Consider the following 18,134-nt stretch of genomic DNA (forward strand, 5'->3'; position numbering starts at 1 on the left):
GACTACACATCCATGTATTACAGTAAATACAATGTATAATGTTCAGGTGAGAGCCAAAGCATCAGCTGCAGAGGGGAGGTGGAGTGACTGGTGCCACTGGGTAAGTTTTTATATTGTGATTCTCAAAGTTCAAGTCACTACTCCTTTAAATGCATTGTTCCAAGTATGTACATGCAGGTTGCAGGAATATTGAAGGTTCCGCTGGCCCTATGTATGAGTCCACTGACCCTATGTAGATCGTATGAGTGAATTAATGACGCATAACACTTACAGTTTTGGCAGTAGCAAAATAAGTAGCTTTATAAGTAAGAGACTAGAAATTTGCTTGGAGTGCATGGAGTATTGTGTCTAAAGCCAGTTGTAGATAGTGGAATTTCTTATGCCAGACTTGGAACAACTTTGTACATGTTTGCTGCATTTGTTTTTGTATCAGTGCATGACGTTTTTGAGCTAATATGCGTCATGCAGTAGAATTTATTTGTCCAGTTGTGCATGTATACAACTTTTTTTGTTAGAATTGTCTCTCGTTCGACTTGTAGGACATTGAACGCTGTCCGTTATCGACAAATTCACAAGTGTCCGTACACGTAGACTCCGGTAATCTTACAATGAGAACCGGCTGGAATTCGAGACTATGAGGTACTGAACAGCTATTATTTTACTATGATAGCTAGCTACAGCCTTAACTGATTTAATTTGCTGCTTGCGAAAAGTTAATTTCTATGCAAAATTCAGCGTGATGATCTGATCTGGTTCACTGATGGCTGATAAGCCAAAAGCTGAAAGCTGAGCTGATAGTCAAAATCTAATTTCATATGCATTAGATTCTGTGGTCACAGTGCTAAATTCAACTTGGCCACTTTGATCATTTTGCTTGCTTTTTGCATGGCGATCTACGTATTGCGCATGCACAACAAGGTCAAAGATCATTCCTGTGTTCCAGCAGTCCAGTAGTCCATTCCACTGTTCCATTTGGCATAGTCATGACAGTGGCCTAGTGGACCTTTCGTTAACCCCACCAGCACAGAATTATTCAACACACCCAGTTGCACTTGGAGTACGAGTGTTGCTATAGCAGTCTTTGTATAGTAGGGAGTATTGTGTTCCTGATAACTTAGAAGGAAACACTGGACAGAATGGCTCTATTTCTCTGCTGTCTGCTGGGAATTGTTTCTCTTGTGTATGGGCAGCCTTTATGTGAGTTTATATGCAAGTTTGGGCAGTATACAAGTATAGATTTGGTGCCAGAGCATCAATTAATTAATGCATGTGGCATACAGCTCGACTGGCAGCATCCAATGAGCCCGACGGCACTGACCACACTGGAGAGATCATCTCGTTCTCTGATGTTGGATCAGGAGTTGGTACTGATCCACCAGCCTGGTATTGCTACACCCATCCTGGTGGTGTAGTGTGGCAGGGTCCTAGTATGAGTGTGTTGCCCATAGTTTATAACAGGGGTGCAGTTGATGACGAACTGTTCATCAGTGGTGTTCATGATCCTAGAGCCGTTGTTTTGCATCGTGGTCCCACACACTTCAGTCCTGATGGAGAACACTGCTGTGTGAGGATTACCACCAATGATAGTAAATGTGTCACCTTCAGTAAGTATTCAATTTTTAGCATGTACAATGAGTACCCAAAAGAAACAAAAAAACAAAAACAATGAGTAGATCTATCATGCACATGTATGCGCCAGTCTATTGTGGGCACCCTATATTATAAGCCCACTTTTTTAATACACGCAGGCCCTAACGTCTCCATAGTATATGTGTCTGGTTGATAAGTTTTCTTTTAATGTGTTGTACACCTCCGCCGACAGCTCCCTGTCCCACACTGAGTCCTGTGTCTAATGGAATGATCTCATACGACGCAGCCTCGAACTTGGCCACCTACAGCTGTGTCACTGGGTATACTGTGACTGGTACCAGCTCATTCATCACCTGTAATGAGGTCACAATGCAGTGGAGTAGCACTGAGAGACCCACTTGTGAATTACGTAAGTAGCTATAACGCATTGTTCATACATTAATCTTTTGCTCTCAGTTTGTCCAGACCTCACTGCGCCAGACAACGGAGGAGTAATGTACAGTCACACCACCACCCCCAAAGCTGAGGGCTCCACGGCTACCTACACCTGTGCCACTGGCTACCAGATGACTGGACTGATGGTGAGGACGTGCACTGCCACTGGATGGAGCAGCACTGGAGATAACCCTGTCTGCACTGGTGAGTAGATTGATACATTTGTTCTAACCTGAGACTTAGAGTAAACTCCCAGCCACCTTTCTGACCTAACCATTTCCAATGAAATGATCAGCTACTGTCCAAACTCCTCCACTAGACTGATCATAGTATCACCGTACAATGACTTAATCATCGATTAGGGACATTCCATGTGAACTCAACACAAAAAAATGAGCACCCCCTCCGATTTCAATGAAACTTGGTATATACATACCTTACCATAAGTTATGTAACCACACCTAATTTTAGCCCTATATGTTGTATAGTTTCTTAGTTACGAGCCCTTGAACATTCACCAAAATTAAAAAAGTTCGGTGACCCACCTACGCTTCTTAGAGCATAACTTCTGCCATGATCAGATAGAAACTGTACCACCGTACTCCTTATGATATGACCTTTCAAGTGACGTGCTTGAAGGGGGTGGGGCATTCGTTAAAGGGTCAAAGGTCATTATCGTAACCTTTAATTAAGCAGTACTCAAAAATGGCGTCTTTTTCCCCCTCTTTTTTTTACCAAAATAGTCTCTAGGTACTATTTCCCGGCTTGTATAAGTTTTGTGATGGGATCTTCATGGGATCAGAAGATATGGACTTTGCAATACAAGTTGGTGCAATTATTAACATGCCTGTGGGCCATTCCATACCAATTCAACCTTACTTAAACGGGTGACTTATCAGAATTCTCCATACACTGCAGATAGAGTATGGTGAGGTAATAAGAATTTAGGGTTATTTATTGTATGGCTTCTGGGGTATGGCCACCTGAATATTGCCGTTTTCACATACAGTTTCACTCACTTAGTTGTACGTAAAAGAGAAATAACTTATGATCAGAGTGTTTGCAAGATGTGTCACTAATACCAATTTGTAGCTTATGTAACAGGGTTTCGTATGGTATGTTGTGCGGCTTCTATTAATGATTATGGGATACATGTTAAAATTTTATTTAGTCAACTACAATTACCCTCTGTGTAGAAAAAATTTTGTGATGGGATCAATTGGGTTTTGGAGATAATTATGTGTAATTATGTAGTTAACACCTTTATTACTTCATTTGAGTATACACAAATTACTCCAAAACCCATTATGAAAAACACACACAGACACACTACCGTATACCTCGCTTGCGCATGCGCACCGAGGCATAATTACTTAATAATTCCATCCACATAAACCTGTGCCTATAAATATATAGTATTGGATTGACTAGACCATGTACCACTGCTGGCCTAGCCTGCTACAGCTGCTCAAGAATAAATCAAGTGCAAGTAAGAGTTTCTATAGGCTTCTATAGTCATGTTTACTTGGATTTTAATTCGTGGATTTGCAAACTAATGCTTTATGCCTAGTTTTGCTTACTTGGAATGCCATTGCAGCCTTTTCAGAAGAGCACGTAGCCAAACTTGTTTACCGAGTGTTGCTACTCTACTTAGTAGTTAGCTCTGCACTAGAACGCTACCAATAAGAGAGCTGCAAGGCTCTACTGATGCAGCCATTAATAATTTTAGACTTAGTAGTAGTAGTAGTAGTAGATCTTAGTAGCCATTAATAATTTTAGAACTTTTGGCATTGATCATTTTCAACAACAATCATGGTCGATCATTACCCACTCTGAGTTTTGCAGCAAAATTGCAAAAATGTTCATCATGTGTAAAAACTATTAGTAGCTTTATGTTATGTAGTGTGGCATCTCCACCAAGGCATCAGGACCTGTGGTGCTTTCATTGACCTGGTAACTGCTAAAAATTTCATAGGTATATACTTTGAGTGACAGGTTGTCTGAAACTAGCCTTTGTTTGGTCAAATTGTTGATTACAAAAACAATTTTGATAAGTCGCCGAACTCCGTCATACATCAAAGTGCATGTGTCAGTAAAAAGCTGTGTAATGCATGCATGAACAAACAACTCTAACTTAGTATATGGCCATCTATTAGAGTGTGCATGCAATTAGTTTGCTTGTTTGTGTGTGCATTTACACAACCTTTTACCTGGCGCACTTTGTTGTCTGATGGAGTAGTTCGGCGACTTATTACTAACCCATCTGTGTTTACAATGATGTAATTATGTGCCACATTCATATAGTTTTTATACAAGTGAATGTATGATGGCCTTTAGTATCGTCAGCATTATACCTTAAGGTGACATAATTTTCACAGGTAGATTTGTTTGCGTTTTTACAGTTTTGTACATTTTGCTGGTATAATTTTTTGTGAAATGTCGATCTGGATACATTAAACAAGAGGGCGGCCAATTATATGCGAGTACTAGTTTTTGCGATTTTACTCGGCTTCTAGTCATGTTTTCTTGGATTTTAATTCGTGGATTTGCAAAATAATGCTTCGTTCTTGAGTTATGTCTAGTTTTGCTTACTTGGAATGCCATTGCAGCCTTTTCAGAAGAGTGCGTAGCAAAACTTGTTCACCGAGTGTTGCTATTCTACTTAGTAGTTAGCTCTGCACTAGAACGTTAGCTATTGGTAGCTGCAAGAGTGAGAAGAGAGCTGCAAGGCTCTGCTGATGCAGCCACTTGAACTTTTGGCATCGATCGTTTTTAACAACAATTGTGGTCGATCATTACCCACTCTTCGAGTTTCCCTGGATTCTGCCTGCATGCAGCAACATTTATAGGAACTTTATGTTATGTAGCTTTGGCACCTCCACCGAGGCATCAGCACCCGCGGTGCTTTCATTTTAACATTCTTCCTGGGCGGAATGCTTGACTTTTGTACACTAATTGGATTCTATTTATGGTGCCTGACGTTTGGTGATTACATATAGAGTAGATGGTGAGTTTGCATGCCCTCTTCTCTTTATAAGCCCTTGAGTGTAGGTACTACGTGTGTAAAATGCCCACATCTCAAGTGGCTCTACAACCGCACTCAAAAACAGTGTGGTTAATTGCATGCATACAAGTAACACTGGTAGAATGCCCACCTGCCTATAGCCATACATGGACAGTTTACAAGTGTTTTTGACGTGCTCAGACAACAACATACGTGCATATAATAGTTGCTTACTCCCCTTCATGTACTTCTGATGACTTAAAACTGTCAGATATGAAATGAAACAGTGGCGTTGGAAAGGGGGCTCCAGGGGCTGGAGCTCCCCCCCCCCCCATATTTCTAGGCTATTAAGTGGAGATGACTTTTCCAAGCTGCATTATGTAGATAGACTTACTCTAGACTCTAGAAGAACTAGAGGCCAAATTGCTTCCTACGCCACTTGAAATGAAACTAATTAGCTACAACCCATTACAGTTGTGGATTGTGAACCACCTACTCCTCCCAGTAATGGAGAAGTTAGCATGCGTGCTGGTACTACGTTCAGTAGCGTGGCACACTACAGCTGCCATCCCTGCTATCGTCGTCTAGGAGTTTCATTACGGATTTGTGGAGGAAATGGACTGTGGGTCCCAGCCCCACCCACCTGTGAAAGTAAGTGCGTTTTTAGGCATATAATTATCAGTTAAGAGGAGAACAGAAAATGCAAATACACAAAACTAACTCTTCATAATTATTTGCAGTTCTTGATTGCGATCGACCTCCAGATCTTAACAATGGAATAACCATAACACCTTACACAACAACTTGCAGCAGTGTGGTCACCTACAGCTGTGACAGAGGCTATCTACTGGAGGGAGTTAGCTCACGTTCCTGTCAGACTAATGAGGAGTGGTCTAATGGAACAGCACTCTGCAATCGTATGTTATTTTCATAATGATACCATATCAGGAGTTCATAAAGAGGAGTACCTTAAGGTGACAGGTAGATTTGTCTGCAATTTCACGGTTTAGCTCATTTTACTGCCATAAATTCTGATGTAGTGGACAATAAGTATAACTTAAGCCCTACACCTACGCACACTCTTACAATGTGGCTTAAGAGTGACATACTTATACCGAAACGTGGTTTAATGAATTGTACTACAACTGCCATAGTTGGATATACTCCTCTTTAGAAACTCCTGCGTAAAAATAGCGCTTTATTTTCAAGGAACTTCATTTCGTTTTTGAGGATAGATGGCCACACCCCTATACAGTAGACAGAGGTGTCGGAAGTAAACAATAATATTTGGAGGAACAAAAATTTTAAGGTTCGAGGAGGTCAATCCGCGAAAACCCATGAAATGTTTAGTGCCTCAAAAATAAAGCGCTATAGTTATGGTAGGTATAGTCTTTTGTTAGCTATATAGTGAGTTATTTTACATTCACATGCAGCTATTGACTGTGGCAGCTTGAGTAGTCCTGACAATGGTGGCGTAGTAATGTTGTCTGGCTCTACCTTCATGAGCACAGCAACCTACTCTTGCAACAGTGGGTACCCACTGAGAGGTCCTGCAGTACGTACGTGTAGACCTGATGGGCGATGGTCCCAATATCCACCTAGCTGTGAACGTGAGTGCTTGATTAGTATACGACTAACATCACATATTATTTATTTCAGCTGTGGACTGTGGTGCATTGATTAATCCAACTAATGGACTAGTGGACACATCGTCTGGAACCACTTTTATGGATAGAGCTACCTATACTTGCAACACAGGCCATAATATTGTGGGAACCAGCTCAATAATGTGTTTAGCAAGTGGAATGTGGAGTTCTGTACAGCCAACTTGTGAAGGTACAATTTAAGAATGTATTAGTAGATATAGAGTTAACACATCATTCCATTGAACAGTTGTTGACTGTGGAGCACTTGAATACCCCACAAATGGCAAAGTTGTGATATTGCAGGGAACCACTTTTGGCCAATCAGTTGTGTACTCTTGCAATGAAGGGTACACACTAAATGGAGATGCCAGACGTACTTGCACTGTTAATGGGCAATGGTCAGGGTCAGCCCCATCATGTGATCGTGAGTGGTTATCGCTAGTTGCCATTGTATTGCAATAATTGTCCTATGTAGCCGTGGATTGTGGTATTCTTGAGGCTCCAGCCAATGGTAATGTCGCCACATCTCAAGGCACTTACTTTATGGACACTGGCGTGTACAGCTGTGCCTCAGGCTACAACCTCACTGGATGCCCCTCAGCAGTGTGTCAGTCCAATGGCACCTGGTCATGTGACCCTCCCTTCTGTGCCGGTAAGCCTGTTGAGTCAAGCTAATAAATTAGGGTGTTTACTAATTTATACAGACAATACAATGATCCAACTCAAGTTCGGCCCAACTCGCTATTGTGTGGAGTGGACTGTAAGTCGCCTGGTCTATTCATTTTATCTACTTATTGTTTGCTGATATCCAGTTACAAATATCTTCACCCTCGTTTATCATACTCACGTTACTAGTTCCCCAGGCACTTTCTTTTAAGGATGGTGACATATTTATAGCTCATAATGGTAACTCATTTTCCTTGTAGGATGAGAAGGTTAAATTGATGTACAAGATCATGCACATTGCCATCACCAAGGCAGTAGGAAAAAGTGGACATGACATTCCCATGAACAATATTCAACCTGGCTACTTTGTATGTTACAAATCCACAACAAGGACGACCTATCGAACCACGATCACTGGTACGAAGAGTTTTAGTGCTGTCGAGTATGCTGAGTTAATTAGCGAGTGGGTGGAGTCTGGAGTGACCACCAGGGTGCTTTGGTACGCTATCAAGATGGACAAGGCCTGTCCAGTGGTCATTGCCTCCATGGACAAGGATGAGTGTGAATAACTCTACCAAGTACCTAGCTAGCTATAATTATAGAGAAACTTTTAACTTGTTTGTTAGCCGAAAGTTGCGTCTAAGGATATTGAGGAGATCAATGTAGATCTACTACTGAGTTGATGATTTCTTGTATGTAGTGTGTGCATTACGTTTGCAGGTACTTCAGATAGGGACCTAGCCGTGGTTTATATGGCATACTATTTGTTTCAAAAGTATGCACCACAAAAAATGGGTGATTAGAGTGGCGCTAATTTTGTGTTTCTAATGGCGATAAACTGCAGAATGTACTTAGAGCAAAGTTTGTGGTAGTGTTCAGTGAGGTCCTGTAGAGCCTTCTCACGAGCATCCTCCATGTAGTTTGGACTACCCCCACGAGGTCGTATAGGAGGATCACTGGCTATGACATCAAATTCATTCCTCAAAGATCTGGTTCAGATTTGGTAGTGTCTAAAGGAGAAGAAAGCTTTTCCACGCCATTGGTGATGATACCGGGCTCATCAGTATACTGATAACTTCATGGTCCAGGTGTGACTACACATTCATGTATTACAGTAAATACAATGTACAATGTTCAGGTGAGAGCCAAAACATCAGCTGCAGAGGGGAGGTGGAGTGAGCTGGTGCCACTGGGTAAGTTTTTATATTGTGATTCTCGAAGTTCAAGTCACTATACTCCTTTAAATGCATTGTTCCATGTATGTACATGCAGGTTGCAGGAATATTGAAGGTTCCGCTGGCCCTATGTATGAGTCCACTGACCCTATGTAGATCGTATGAGTGAATTAATGATGCAAACACTTACAGTTTTGGCAGTAGCAAAATAAATATCTTAATAAAGTAAGAGACTAGAAATTTGCTTTGAGTACATAGAGTATTGTATCTAAAGTCAGTTGTAGATAGACCTATCTGGAATTTTCAGACTTGGAACAACTTTGTACATGTTTGCTGCATATATGTTTCTGTTTCAGTGCATGACGTTTTTGAGCTATTGTAACTAATTTTGCATCAATTCACTTTGTAACATTTTTATATGATTCTATAATGTACACACTGTTAGGTTAAATTGTAATCTGACAACCATTTTTAGCGTGTATACGTCAAGGGGTATGGTAATAGAGATCTCGTAATATCCTGACAGGAATGTTAATTTAAAACAGTGTGTGCATGTGCGGCTTGTGAGCTAAGTGTTAGATGTTTCATGCAACATCATTGACTAAAAAAGTCTCAATTTGCCATTATTATTTCAATTTTGAGGCCCCACTCAATTAATAGAGTATGCACAGTCACTGACAGTAAAAAGAGCTATATAAAAGTGAATGATGGCCTTCAGCAGACCATGCAGTCTCATTAGCATTCTGTCATTATGCCTCGGTGCGCATGCGCAAGCGAGGTATATGGTAGTGTGTTTGTGTGTCTCTGTGTGTGTCTGTGTGTGTAGCCTGTAGTGTCGAATACCCGCCTCAACCTAAAAGCTTGAGTCTGGTCAAACTCACATTGAGGTTTGGTTCAAGTGGTTCAGGAATTTCTTGGACATTTAATTGACCACAAGTGGGTGTGAAACATGAATAAAATTATAGTCTACATGAATATCATTATAGCTAAGCATGGATTGTTGCTAGTAGAAAGAATTAGCCCCTGACAGAAGGCGACGTAGGAAAATTCATGGAAGAGTTGTAAGGATGTGATACTAGAACTCTCCAGACTAGCAACAGGACCTTTGGAACACCTTGTCGAAATTAACAGCCTAAATGCTCATTTATGTGAATGTGACCGTCGACCATGGTTTCATGGCCCTCTAGCTCTGTGCAATGATGGCTTCAAGCTCAGTGTTTTTTTCTCGTAGGCTTTCAACTCCAAGCCTTAATTGATACAGTGTCTTGCCATGTTGCCATGTGTTTGGTGTGGCCCTCCGTGTATGTTCTGTCCCTAACATGCGGTGGCTTGTGGCTTTATCACTATGCTTGTGGGCGTGTAGCCCACTTAACTTTGCTGACTGTGCAGAACAAAGTTCATATGTGAGTTTGACCAGACACAAGCTTTTAGGTTGAGGCGGGTATTCGAGACTATGTAGCCTGCTACAGCTGCTCAAGGATGAATCAAGTGCAAGTAAGAGTTTCTATAGGCTTCTAGTCATGTTTTCTTGGATTTTATTGGTGAAATAATGCTTCATTCTCGAGTTATGCCTAGTTTTGCTTACTTGGAATGCCATTGCAGCCTTTTTAGAAGAGCACGTAGCCAAACTTGTTTACCGAGTGTTGCTACTCTACTTAGTAGTTAGCTCTGCACTAGAACGCTAGCTAGCTAGGTAGCTGCAAGAGTGAGAAGAGAGTAGTCGAGCGCCGCCGCCCTCCGGGCAACGGTAGAGGGCGGCGGCGCCCGACTAAGAAGAGAGCTGCAAGGCACCACCCTAGCCTCGATTCCAGGCGTATTTTAATAGGCCTTGAATCGAGGCTAGCACCACCCATTAATTTTAGACTTGAACTTTTGGCATCGATCGTTTTAACAACAATCATGGTCGGTCATTTTTTATCATATCATGTGCATAAAAGCTATTAGTAGCAGCTTTATGTTATGTAGCTTTGGCATCTCCACCGAGGCATCAGCACCTGCGGTGCTTTCATTGATTTTGGCTGTAACTACAATTATCTAATAGAGATGCACAGACAAGTATGTGCTTGCTATATAGCGTATCTCAATGTATATACTTATACCGCTTTACTAGACCTAATACAGAACCTATAGCTTTGTATCCTCTCTACATTGTGTACAGTGTGCTCTCAAGGAGAGGTTCGGCTTGTGGGAGGCTCTGTCCCATCAGAAGGGTGAGTAGAAGTGTGTGCTAACAACGCCTGGGGAACCATTTCACTTTGTAATGACTATTGGAATAAACGTGATGCCAATATATTGTGTGTCGACAACTGGATTCTTCAACTCATTGGATTCTAGACTCAATGCATACTAGGAACTGTACCTATGATGTTAAATCACCTAGATTGCAATGGAAATGAATCTACCTGACTTTGATTGCCCTCACTGACAAGTAGAAATCTCTTCCAATCGTCACTGTCAACATTCTAAAGATGCGGTAGCTGTTACTCAAGGTATTAGATTGTCTTGTGAATGCTATAACCATTTAATACGATTTTTCAATAGCAATTTATGAGAGTGAGATTGTAGTGTGTACATGTTTCTCACTCTGGGGTGAATCGAAGCTAGGTCCAGCTGATGGATAGTGGAGGTCTATCCCCCCTACATGCATGTATGATGTATATGTATGACTTGGCAGTTGTTTAATTACAGGGATTAGTTGCCCTACTCTCAGCAGAATGGTAGGATTATCTACTCTGGTGACACAACGGAGCCTTACAATTATCATCAGTTTAACTCAGAATATGAGATAACGAGTGAAAACAGTGAGAGGACCTGTACTGGCGATGGTAAAAGTTCAGTGAGAAAGTGGGGTGGAACAACAGCATGCAGTTTATTCAGGTTCACAGGACTCATGGTATAGATCTAGTGTCCCCATTATACAGTTGTGGACAACCATGCATTTGCTCCCAGTAATGGAGACGTTAAATGGCCTGCTGGTATACTACATTCAATAGCGTGGCATACTACAGTTGCAATTCCTGCTATCGTCGTCTAGGAGTTTCATTACAGGGAAATGGAAATGGACTTTGGATACTACCACCTACCTGTGAAATAATAATGTTTGGTTGGGCTGAGAGGGTTCCATAACTTTTGTAACTTGGATTTCATGACATTTGTATGCCTCCTCATATTCTCAGTTTGCTTTTATGCAATGCTATATGTAATTCTGTGAAAATTGTCATATAAACGAGTTTCTATAGCTATATTGGTTATTGGACATAATTTTATGGTGTGATCGTATCATGATCGTATCATGATAAGTACAACTGGTTACCTTTATGTCATTTTTTTATCTGATTCTCGTGTGATTGTTGGAGTTGTCTTCAACGCATTCTTTATTGACTTTCCTTGCTTTGTATTAAATATTGTCGCCATGATAACCTTATGCGGCTGTTTTACATGCATGAGATCATTTCATCAAAGCCCTAAAACAGAATACTCTTCATTTTTCCTCTGGCCATCTAACAATGATAATTGTGGCCATTTTCCTAGGGTAAAACATAAAAGGAAACCTGAACAATGCCAATGTTATCCAATACGATGGAAATGTGTGACACACTGACAGTGCACTTTCATGTAGATTATGTAGATCTACAGCAGAGCTATTTTAGAATATAGAGTTGCTGATATATCGATCTACATGACTTGTACAAGTGAATGATGACCTTTAGTGTTGTTAACTTTTTACAATTTATTTTGTCTCTAACCCTTTGCTATCCATTTGGATATGCACAACAAGGTAGTTTAGTAAAACTATATGTGCCGTGGCTAATTCACAGTAATTCATTTCAGTTTGGTTTACCCTGGGATCAGGCCCTGGAATCACCACTAACAACACTGAGATCCTCATGACTCACATTGGAGAAGATGCTGTTGGTGGTTACTCTCTCACTTGTAACACTGACCACACTGCCTGCTGTAGAAGTGCTGACAACATTGGTACTGGATCACTAGGACAGTGGACGTATCCTGATGGGAGTTTAATACTGAACAATAAGGACTCAGCGACTGCTGGACAGCAGTTCTACAGGGTAAGGAATGGTCCTCAGCTCATCAAGCTGCGTCGTAGACAGTCTAGCAACCTCCTCACTCCAACTGGTTCCTACTGTTGTACTGTACCAACTACTGGAGGAGATATGACCCTCTGTGCCAACCTGGGTGAGTATTATTCTGTTCATAATACAACATAATTATACTCTGTCTGTACAGTCGTGTGTTACTCCCTTCTTCCCCCGACCAATGGTGTGATCACGTACTCTGATCCAACACTTGGTGAAGGGACTGTAGCCACCTACACCTGTAATTCATTATACACCCTCAATGGAGACAGCACCAGAACTTGTGGGAGTGATGGGAGTTGGAGCGGGTCAACTCCAGCTGGGTGTAAAAAGAATGGTATAAATTATTACAATCTTTTTATAGGTGCCCAGTTTAGTAACAGCATTATTCCAGTAATTTGGAGGTTCTACGTATTAGTTAAACTATTTATAACTAGACACTATAATTATTTGGACAGTATAGAAGTATAGATTTGGCACCAGAGCATCAATTGGTTAATGCATGTGGAATACAGCTCGACTGGCAGCATCCAATGAGCCCGACGGCACTGACCACACTGGAGAGATCATCTCGTTCTCTGATGTTGGATCAGGAGTTGATGGTCAACCACGTCCCTGGTATTGCTACACCTTCCCTGGTCGTGCTGTGTGGCAGTTCCCTAATGGGAGTGCATTTCCCATAAACCTAACCAAAGGGGTTGCAGTTGGGGACGAAGTGTTTATCAGTGGTGTACATGATCCTGATGCCGTTGTTCTGCATCGTGGTCCTTCACACTTCAGTCCTGATGGCGAACACTGCTGTGTGAGGCTTAACACCAATGAGAGGAGATGTGTCACCTTCAGTGAGACTTACTATATTGAATTTTAGCATGTGCCACAAGTATGCACCTGTCTATTGCGGGCACCCTATAAACAGTCCACTTTGTAATATATGCAGGCCTCAAAGTTTTCATAGTATGTGTCCAGTTGATAATTAAGGTTTCTTTTAATGTGTTGTACCCCTCCGCTGACAGCTCCCTGTCCCACACTGAGTCCTGTGTCTAATGGAATGATCTCGTATGATGCAGCCTCTAACGTAGCCACCTACACCTGCGACACTGGGTACACTGTGACTGGTACCATCTCATCCATTACCTGTAATGAGGTTACAATGCAATGGAGTAGCACTGAGAGACCCACTTGTGAATTACGTAAGTAGCCAACGCATTGTTCATACATTATCTTTTGCTTGCAGTTTGTCCAGACCTCACTGCACCAGACAACGGAGGAGTAATGTACAGTCACACCACCACCCCCAGAGCTGAGGACTCCACGGCTACCTACACCTGTGGCAGTGGGTACCAAATAACTGGACTGATAGTGAGGACCTGTACTGCCACTGGATGGAGCACTGGAGATGACCACGTCTGCACTGGTGAGTAGATTGATGCATTTGTGCCGTCTTAGGGTAAACTCCCAGCCACCTTTCTAGCTGACCTAACCTCTCCAATGGAATGATCACCTATAGACTGATCATAGTATCATAACCAGCACCATACACAATGAGTGCTGCAAGCTGCGCTGCGCTAATGCCTCTCGCCATGTTATGCTTTCGCTCAGAGTGTTATAGTACAGGGAATAATATTTTCTATAATGAATTTTACATTAAAATTTGCATTTGAATTTCTACAAAGAAAGTGATTGTATCTATAGTGAAAACCTGGGTACATGAGTCACTCTTGAATATAATATCTCCACAAATTCGGATTACCCGGAATTTCTTCTTTTATAGCTGTGTGCCTGTCTCTCCCTCATCCGACCAATGGAATGATATCCTATTCTGACCCAACACTGGGTGTGGGGAGTGTGGCCACTTTCTCCTGTGACCCTGGATTTATGATCAGTGATGCAATCCGCAGTACCAGTGATTGTCGAGCGGATGGACAGTGGAGCTCTATCCCTCCTACATGTATGGGTATGTTCATATCAAGCAAACTAGGACTACTACTCATTTACAGGAAGTTGCCCTGCTCTAATTGATATTGAGAATGGAATGGTTACCTACTCTGGTGACACAACGGAGCCTTACATTTATGGAACAACAGCTGTGTGTGAGTGCAACCTTGGGTATGAGTTAACAAGTGGAGACAGTGAGAGGACCTGTACTGGTGATGTTAGGAGTTCGGTGGGAGAGTGGAGTGGAGCAACAGTAGTTTGTTCAGGTATACATATGCATGCATGACGTCAGGTGTGCGTGAAGGGGAGTAAGCAGCTACTATATGCAAGTGTTTTAATTTGGCGATTTATGCCTGAAGTGTGGTGATTACATAGGGTAGATAGTGAGTTGCATGCCCTCTTCTCTCTATAAGCCCCCTTGACGGTACTATGTGTGTAAAATGCCCACATCTCAAGTGGCTATATAACCGCACTCAAAAACAGTGTGGTTAATTGCATGCATTGCGCAAGCAACACGGTAGAATTCTGATGTAGCCTACCTGCCTAGCCATACATGGTCATGTGTCAACCCACACCGTTTACAAGTGCTTGTGACTTGCTCAGACAACAACATACGTGCATATAGTAGTTGCTTACTCCCCTTCATGTATTTCTGATGATGTATAACCATATTTATATAGGCTATTAAGTGGAGATGACTTTTCCAAGCTGCACTATGTAGATAGACTTATACTCTTTTTTCCGAACTAGAGCCCCCCCATTGATAAATTGTTTCCTATGTCACTGTGAAATGAAACTAAATTTCTACCCATTACAGTTGTGGACTGTGAACAACCTACTGCTCCCAGTAATGGAGAAGTTAGCTTGCCTGCTGGTACTACATTCAGTAGCGTGGCATATTACAGTTGCAATTCCTGCTATCGTCGTCTAGGAGTTTCATTACGGATTTGTGGAGGAAATGGACTGTGGGTCCCAGCCCCACCCACCTGTGAAAGTAAGTGCGTTCTTTAGGCATATAATTATTGGTTAAAAGGTTAGAACATAAAATGCAAATACAAAACTAATTATGCTCTTCCATAATTATTTGCAGTTCTTGATTGCGATCGACCTCCAGATCTTGTCAATGGAATAATCACAACACCTTACACAACAACTTGCAGCAGTGTGGTCACCTACAGCTGTGACAGAGGCTATTTACTGGAGGGAGTTAGCTCACGTTCCTGTCAGACTAATGAAGAGTGGTCTAATGGAACAGCACTCTGCAATCGTATGTTATTATCATAACGATACCATATCAGGAGTTCATAAAGAGGAGTACCTTAAGGTGACATATTTTTACAGGTAGACTTGTCTGCGATTTCACGGTTTAGCTCATTTTACTGCCATAAATTCTGATGTAGTGGACAATAAGTATAACTTAAGCCCTATACCTACGCACCCACTTACAATGTGGCTTGAGAGTGACGTAGTATGACATACTTATACCGAAACGTGGTTTGTACTACAACTGCCATCCAAGTTGGATACTCCTCTTTAGAAACTCCTGCGTATAAATAGCGCTTTATTTTCAAGGAACTACATTTTATTTTCGAGGATAGAGATTCTAATGACCACACCCCTATATAGTAGACAGAGGTCTCGAAAGTAAACAATAATTTTAAGATTCGAGGTCAATCCGCGAAAACCACGAAATGTTTAGTGCCTCAAAAATAAAGCGCTATAATTATAGTAGGTAGTCTATTGTTAGCTATATAGTGAGTTATTTTGCATTCACATGCAGCTATTGACTGTGGCAGCTTGAGTAGTCCTGACAATGGTGGTGTAGTAATGTTGTCTGGCTCTACCTTCATGAGCAGAGCAACCTACTCTTGCGACAATGGGTACCCACTAAGAGGTCCTGCAGTACGTACTTGTGGACCTGATGGACGATGGTCCCAATATCCACCTAGCTGTGAACGTGAGTGCATGATTTTAATTGATTAGTATATACGACTAACATCACGTATTATTTATTTCAGCTGTGGACTGTGGTGCATTGATTAATCCAACTAATGGACTAGTGGACACATCGTCTGGAACCACTTTCATGGATAGAGCTACCTACACTTGCAACATAGGCCATAATCTTGAGGGAACCAGCTCAAGAATATGTTTAGCAAGTGGAATGTGGAGTTCTGTACAGCCAACTTGTGAAGGTATATATACAATTAAGTTTTTTTTTAATACAACACTTCCATTGAACAGTTGTTGACTGTGGAGCACTTGAAGACCCCACAAATGGTAAAGTTGTGATAGTGCAAGGAACCACTTTTGACCAACCAGCTGTGTACTCTTGCAATGAGGGGTACACGCTAAATGGAGATGCCAGACGTACTTGCACTGCTAGTGGGCAATGGTCAGGGTCAGCCACATCATGTGATTGTGAGTGGTTATCGATATAGCCATTGCATTGCATGAATTGTCCTATGTAGCCGTGGATTGTGGTGATCTCGAGGCTCCAGCCAATGGTTATGTTTCCACATCTCAAGGCACTCACTTTATGGACACTGCCGTGTACAGTTGTGCCCCAGGCTACGACCTCACTGGATGTCCCGAGGCAGTGTGTCAGTCCAATGGCACCTGGTCATGTAACCCTCCTTTCTGTGCCGGTAAGCCGGTTGAGTCAGACTAATATAATATAGTGTTTACTCATTCATACAGACAATGCAATGATCCAATTCAATTTCGGGCCAACTAGCTATTGTGTGGAGTGGAATGTAAGTTGCCTGGTCATTCATTTTGTTGTGTTTACTTAGGCTGATATCCAGTTGCAAGCATCCTCATTTATCATACTCACATAAGATACATAATTATAGCTCATTATCCTTGTAGGATGAGAAGGTTAAATTGATGTACAAGATCATGCACATTGCCACCACCAAGGCAGTAGGAAAGAGTGGACATGACATTCCCATAAACAACATTCAACCTGGCTACTTCGTATGTTACAAATCCACAACAAGGACGACCTATCGAACCACGATCACTGGTACGAAGAGTTTGAGTGCTGTCGAGTATGCTGAGTTAATTAGCGAGTGGGTGAAGTCTGGAGTGACAACCAGGGTGCTTTGGTACGCTATCAAGATGGACAAGGCCTGTCCAGTGGTCATTACCTCCATGGACAAGGATGAGTGTGAATAACTCTACCAAGTACCTAGCTTGCTATATAGAGAGAAGTTTAACGTGTTTGTTAGCCGAAGCTTTACTTAGTTGCGTCTATAAGGATATTGAAGTGTGTCTGAGATCAATGTACTGAGTTGATGATTTCTTGTATGTTTAGGTTTAGTGCATGCATGTGTGCATGTTTGCATGCAAGTACTTCAGATAGGGACCTAGCCGTGGTGTATGGCATAATTATACTCAAAAGTATGCACCACAAAAATGGGTGATAAGCTAAAAGAGTGGCGCTCATTTTGTGTTTTTAATGGCGATAAACTGAAATAGTAGTGAAAGTACTAAGAGTAAAATTCATCTGTGTAAAAATGTCTCGACAGTCTGAAACACAAGAGGATGTTCCTCAACTATGATGGTCTTCCGTCATTGAATT

General features: G+C 41.7%; 2 protein-coding genes across 3 annotated transcripts; both read left to right on the forward strand.

Moving 5' to 3' along the window:
• Nucleotides 1-1,024: 1,024 nt before the first annotated feature.
• LOC135335325 (sushi, von Willebrand factor type A, EGF and pentraxin domain-containing protein 1-like) lies at nt 1,025-8,069 on the forward strand. Of its 2 annotated transcripts, XM_064530791.1 has the most exons (12): nt 1,025-1,197; nt 1,281-1,604; nt 1,823-1,999; nt 2,047-2,229; nt 5,504-5,680; nt 5,770-5,946; nt 6,463-6,639; nt 6,689-6,865; nt 6,923-7,099; nt 7,151-7,327; nt 7,380-7,435; nt 7,602-8,069. In XM_064530791.1, the coding sequence occupies exons 1-12, from the start codon at nt 1,137-1,139 to the stop codon at nt 7,908-7,910; spliced, it is 2,172 nt and encodes a 723-aa protein (XP_064386861.1). In that variant the 5' UTR covers nt 1,025-1,136; the 3' UTR covers nt 7,911-8,069. The 2 variants fall into 2 exon arrangements, with proteins under 2 accessions (XP_064386861.1, XP_064386862.1); XM_064530792.1 differs by lacking the exon at nt 1,281-1,604.
• A 2,358-nt stretch (nt 8,070-10,427) lies between these two features.
• Nucleotides 10,428-17,858, forward strand: LOC135335321 (sushi, von Willebrand factor type A, EGF and pentraxin domain-containing protein 1-like). The gene is made up of 18 exons (XM_064530783.1): nt 10,428-10,571; nt 10,675-11,005; nt 11,212-12,294; nt 12,348-12,713; nt 12,765-12,950; nt 13,129-13,455; nt 13,627-13,803; nt 13,848-14,027; nt 14,385-14,567; nt 14,611-14,814; nt 15,366-15,542; nt 15,639-15,815; nt 16,329-16,505; nt 16,567-16,743; nt 16,793-16,969; nt 17,020-17,196; nt 17,249-17,304; nt 17,420-17,858. The coding sequence occupies exons 3-18, from the start codon at nt 12,213-12,215 to the stop codon at nt 17,726-17,728; spliced, it is 3,132 nt and encodes a 1,043-aa protein (XP_064386853.1). The 5' UTR covers nt 10,428-10,571; nt 10,675-11,005; nt 11,212-12,212; the 3' UTR covers nt 17,729-17,858.
• Nucleotides 17,859-18,134: the final 276 nt, after the last annotated feature.

The sequence above is a fragment of the Halichondria panicea genome, chromosome 4, assembly GCF_963675165.1.
Source record: "Halichondria panicea chromosome 4, odHalPani1.1, whole genome shotgun sequence".
NCBI classification, from domain to species: domain Eukaryota; kingdom Metazoa; phylum Porifera; class Demospongiae; order Suberitida; family Halichondriidae; genus Halichondria; species Halichondria panicea.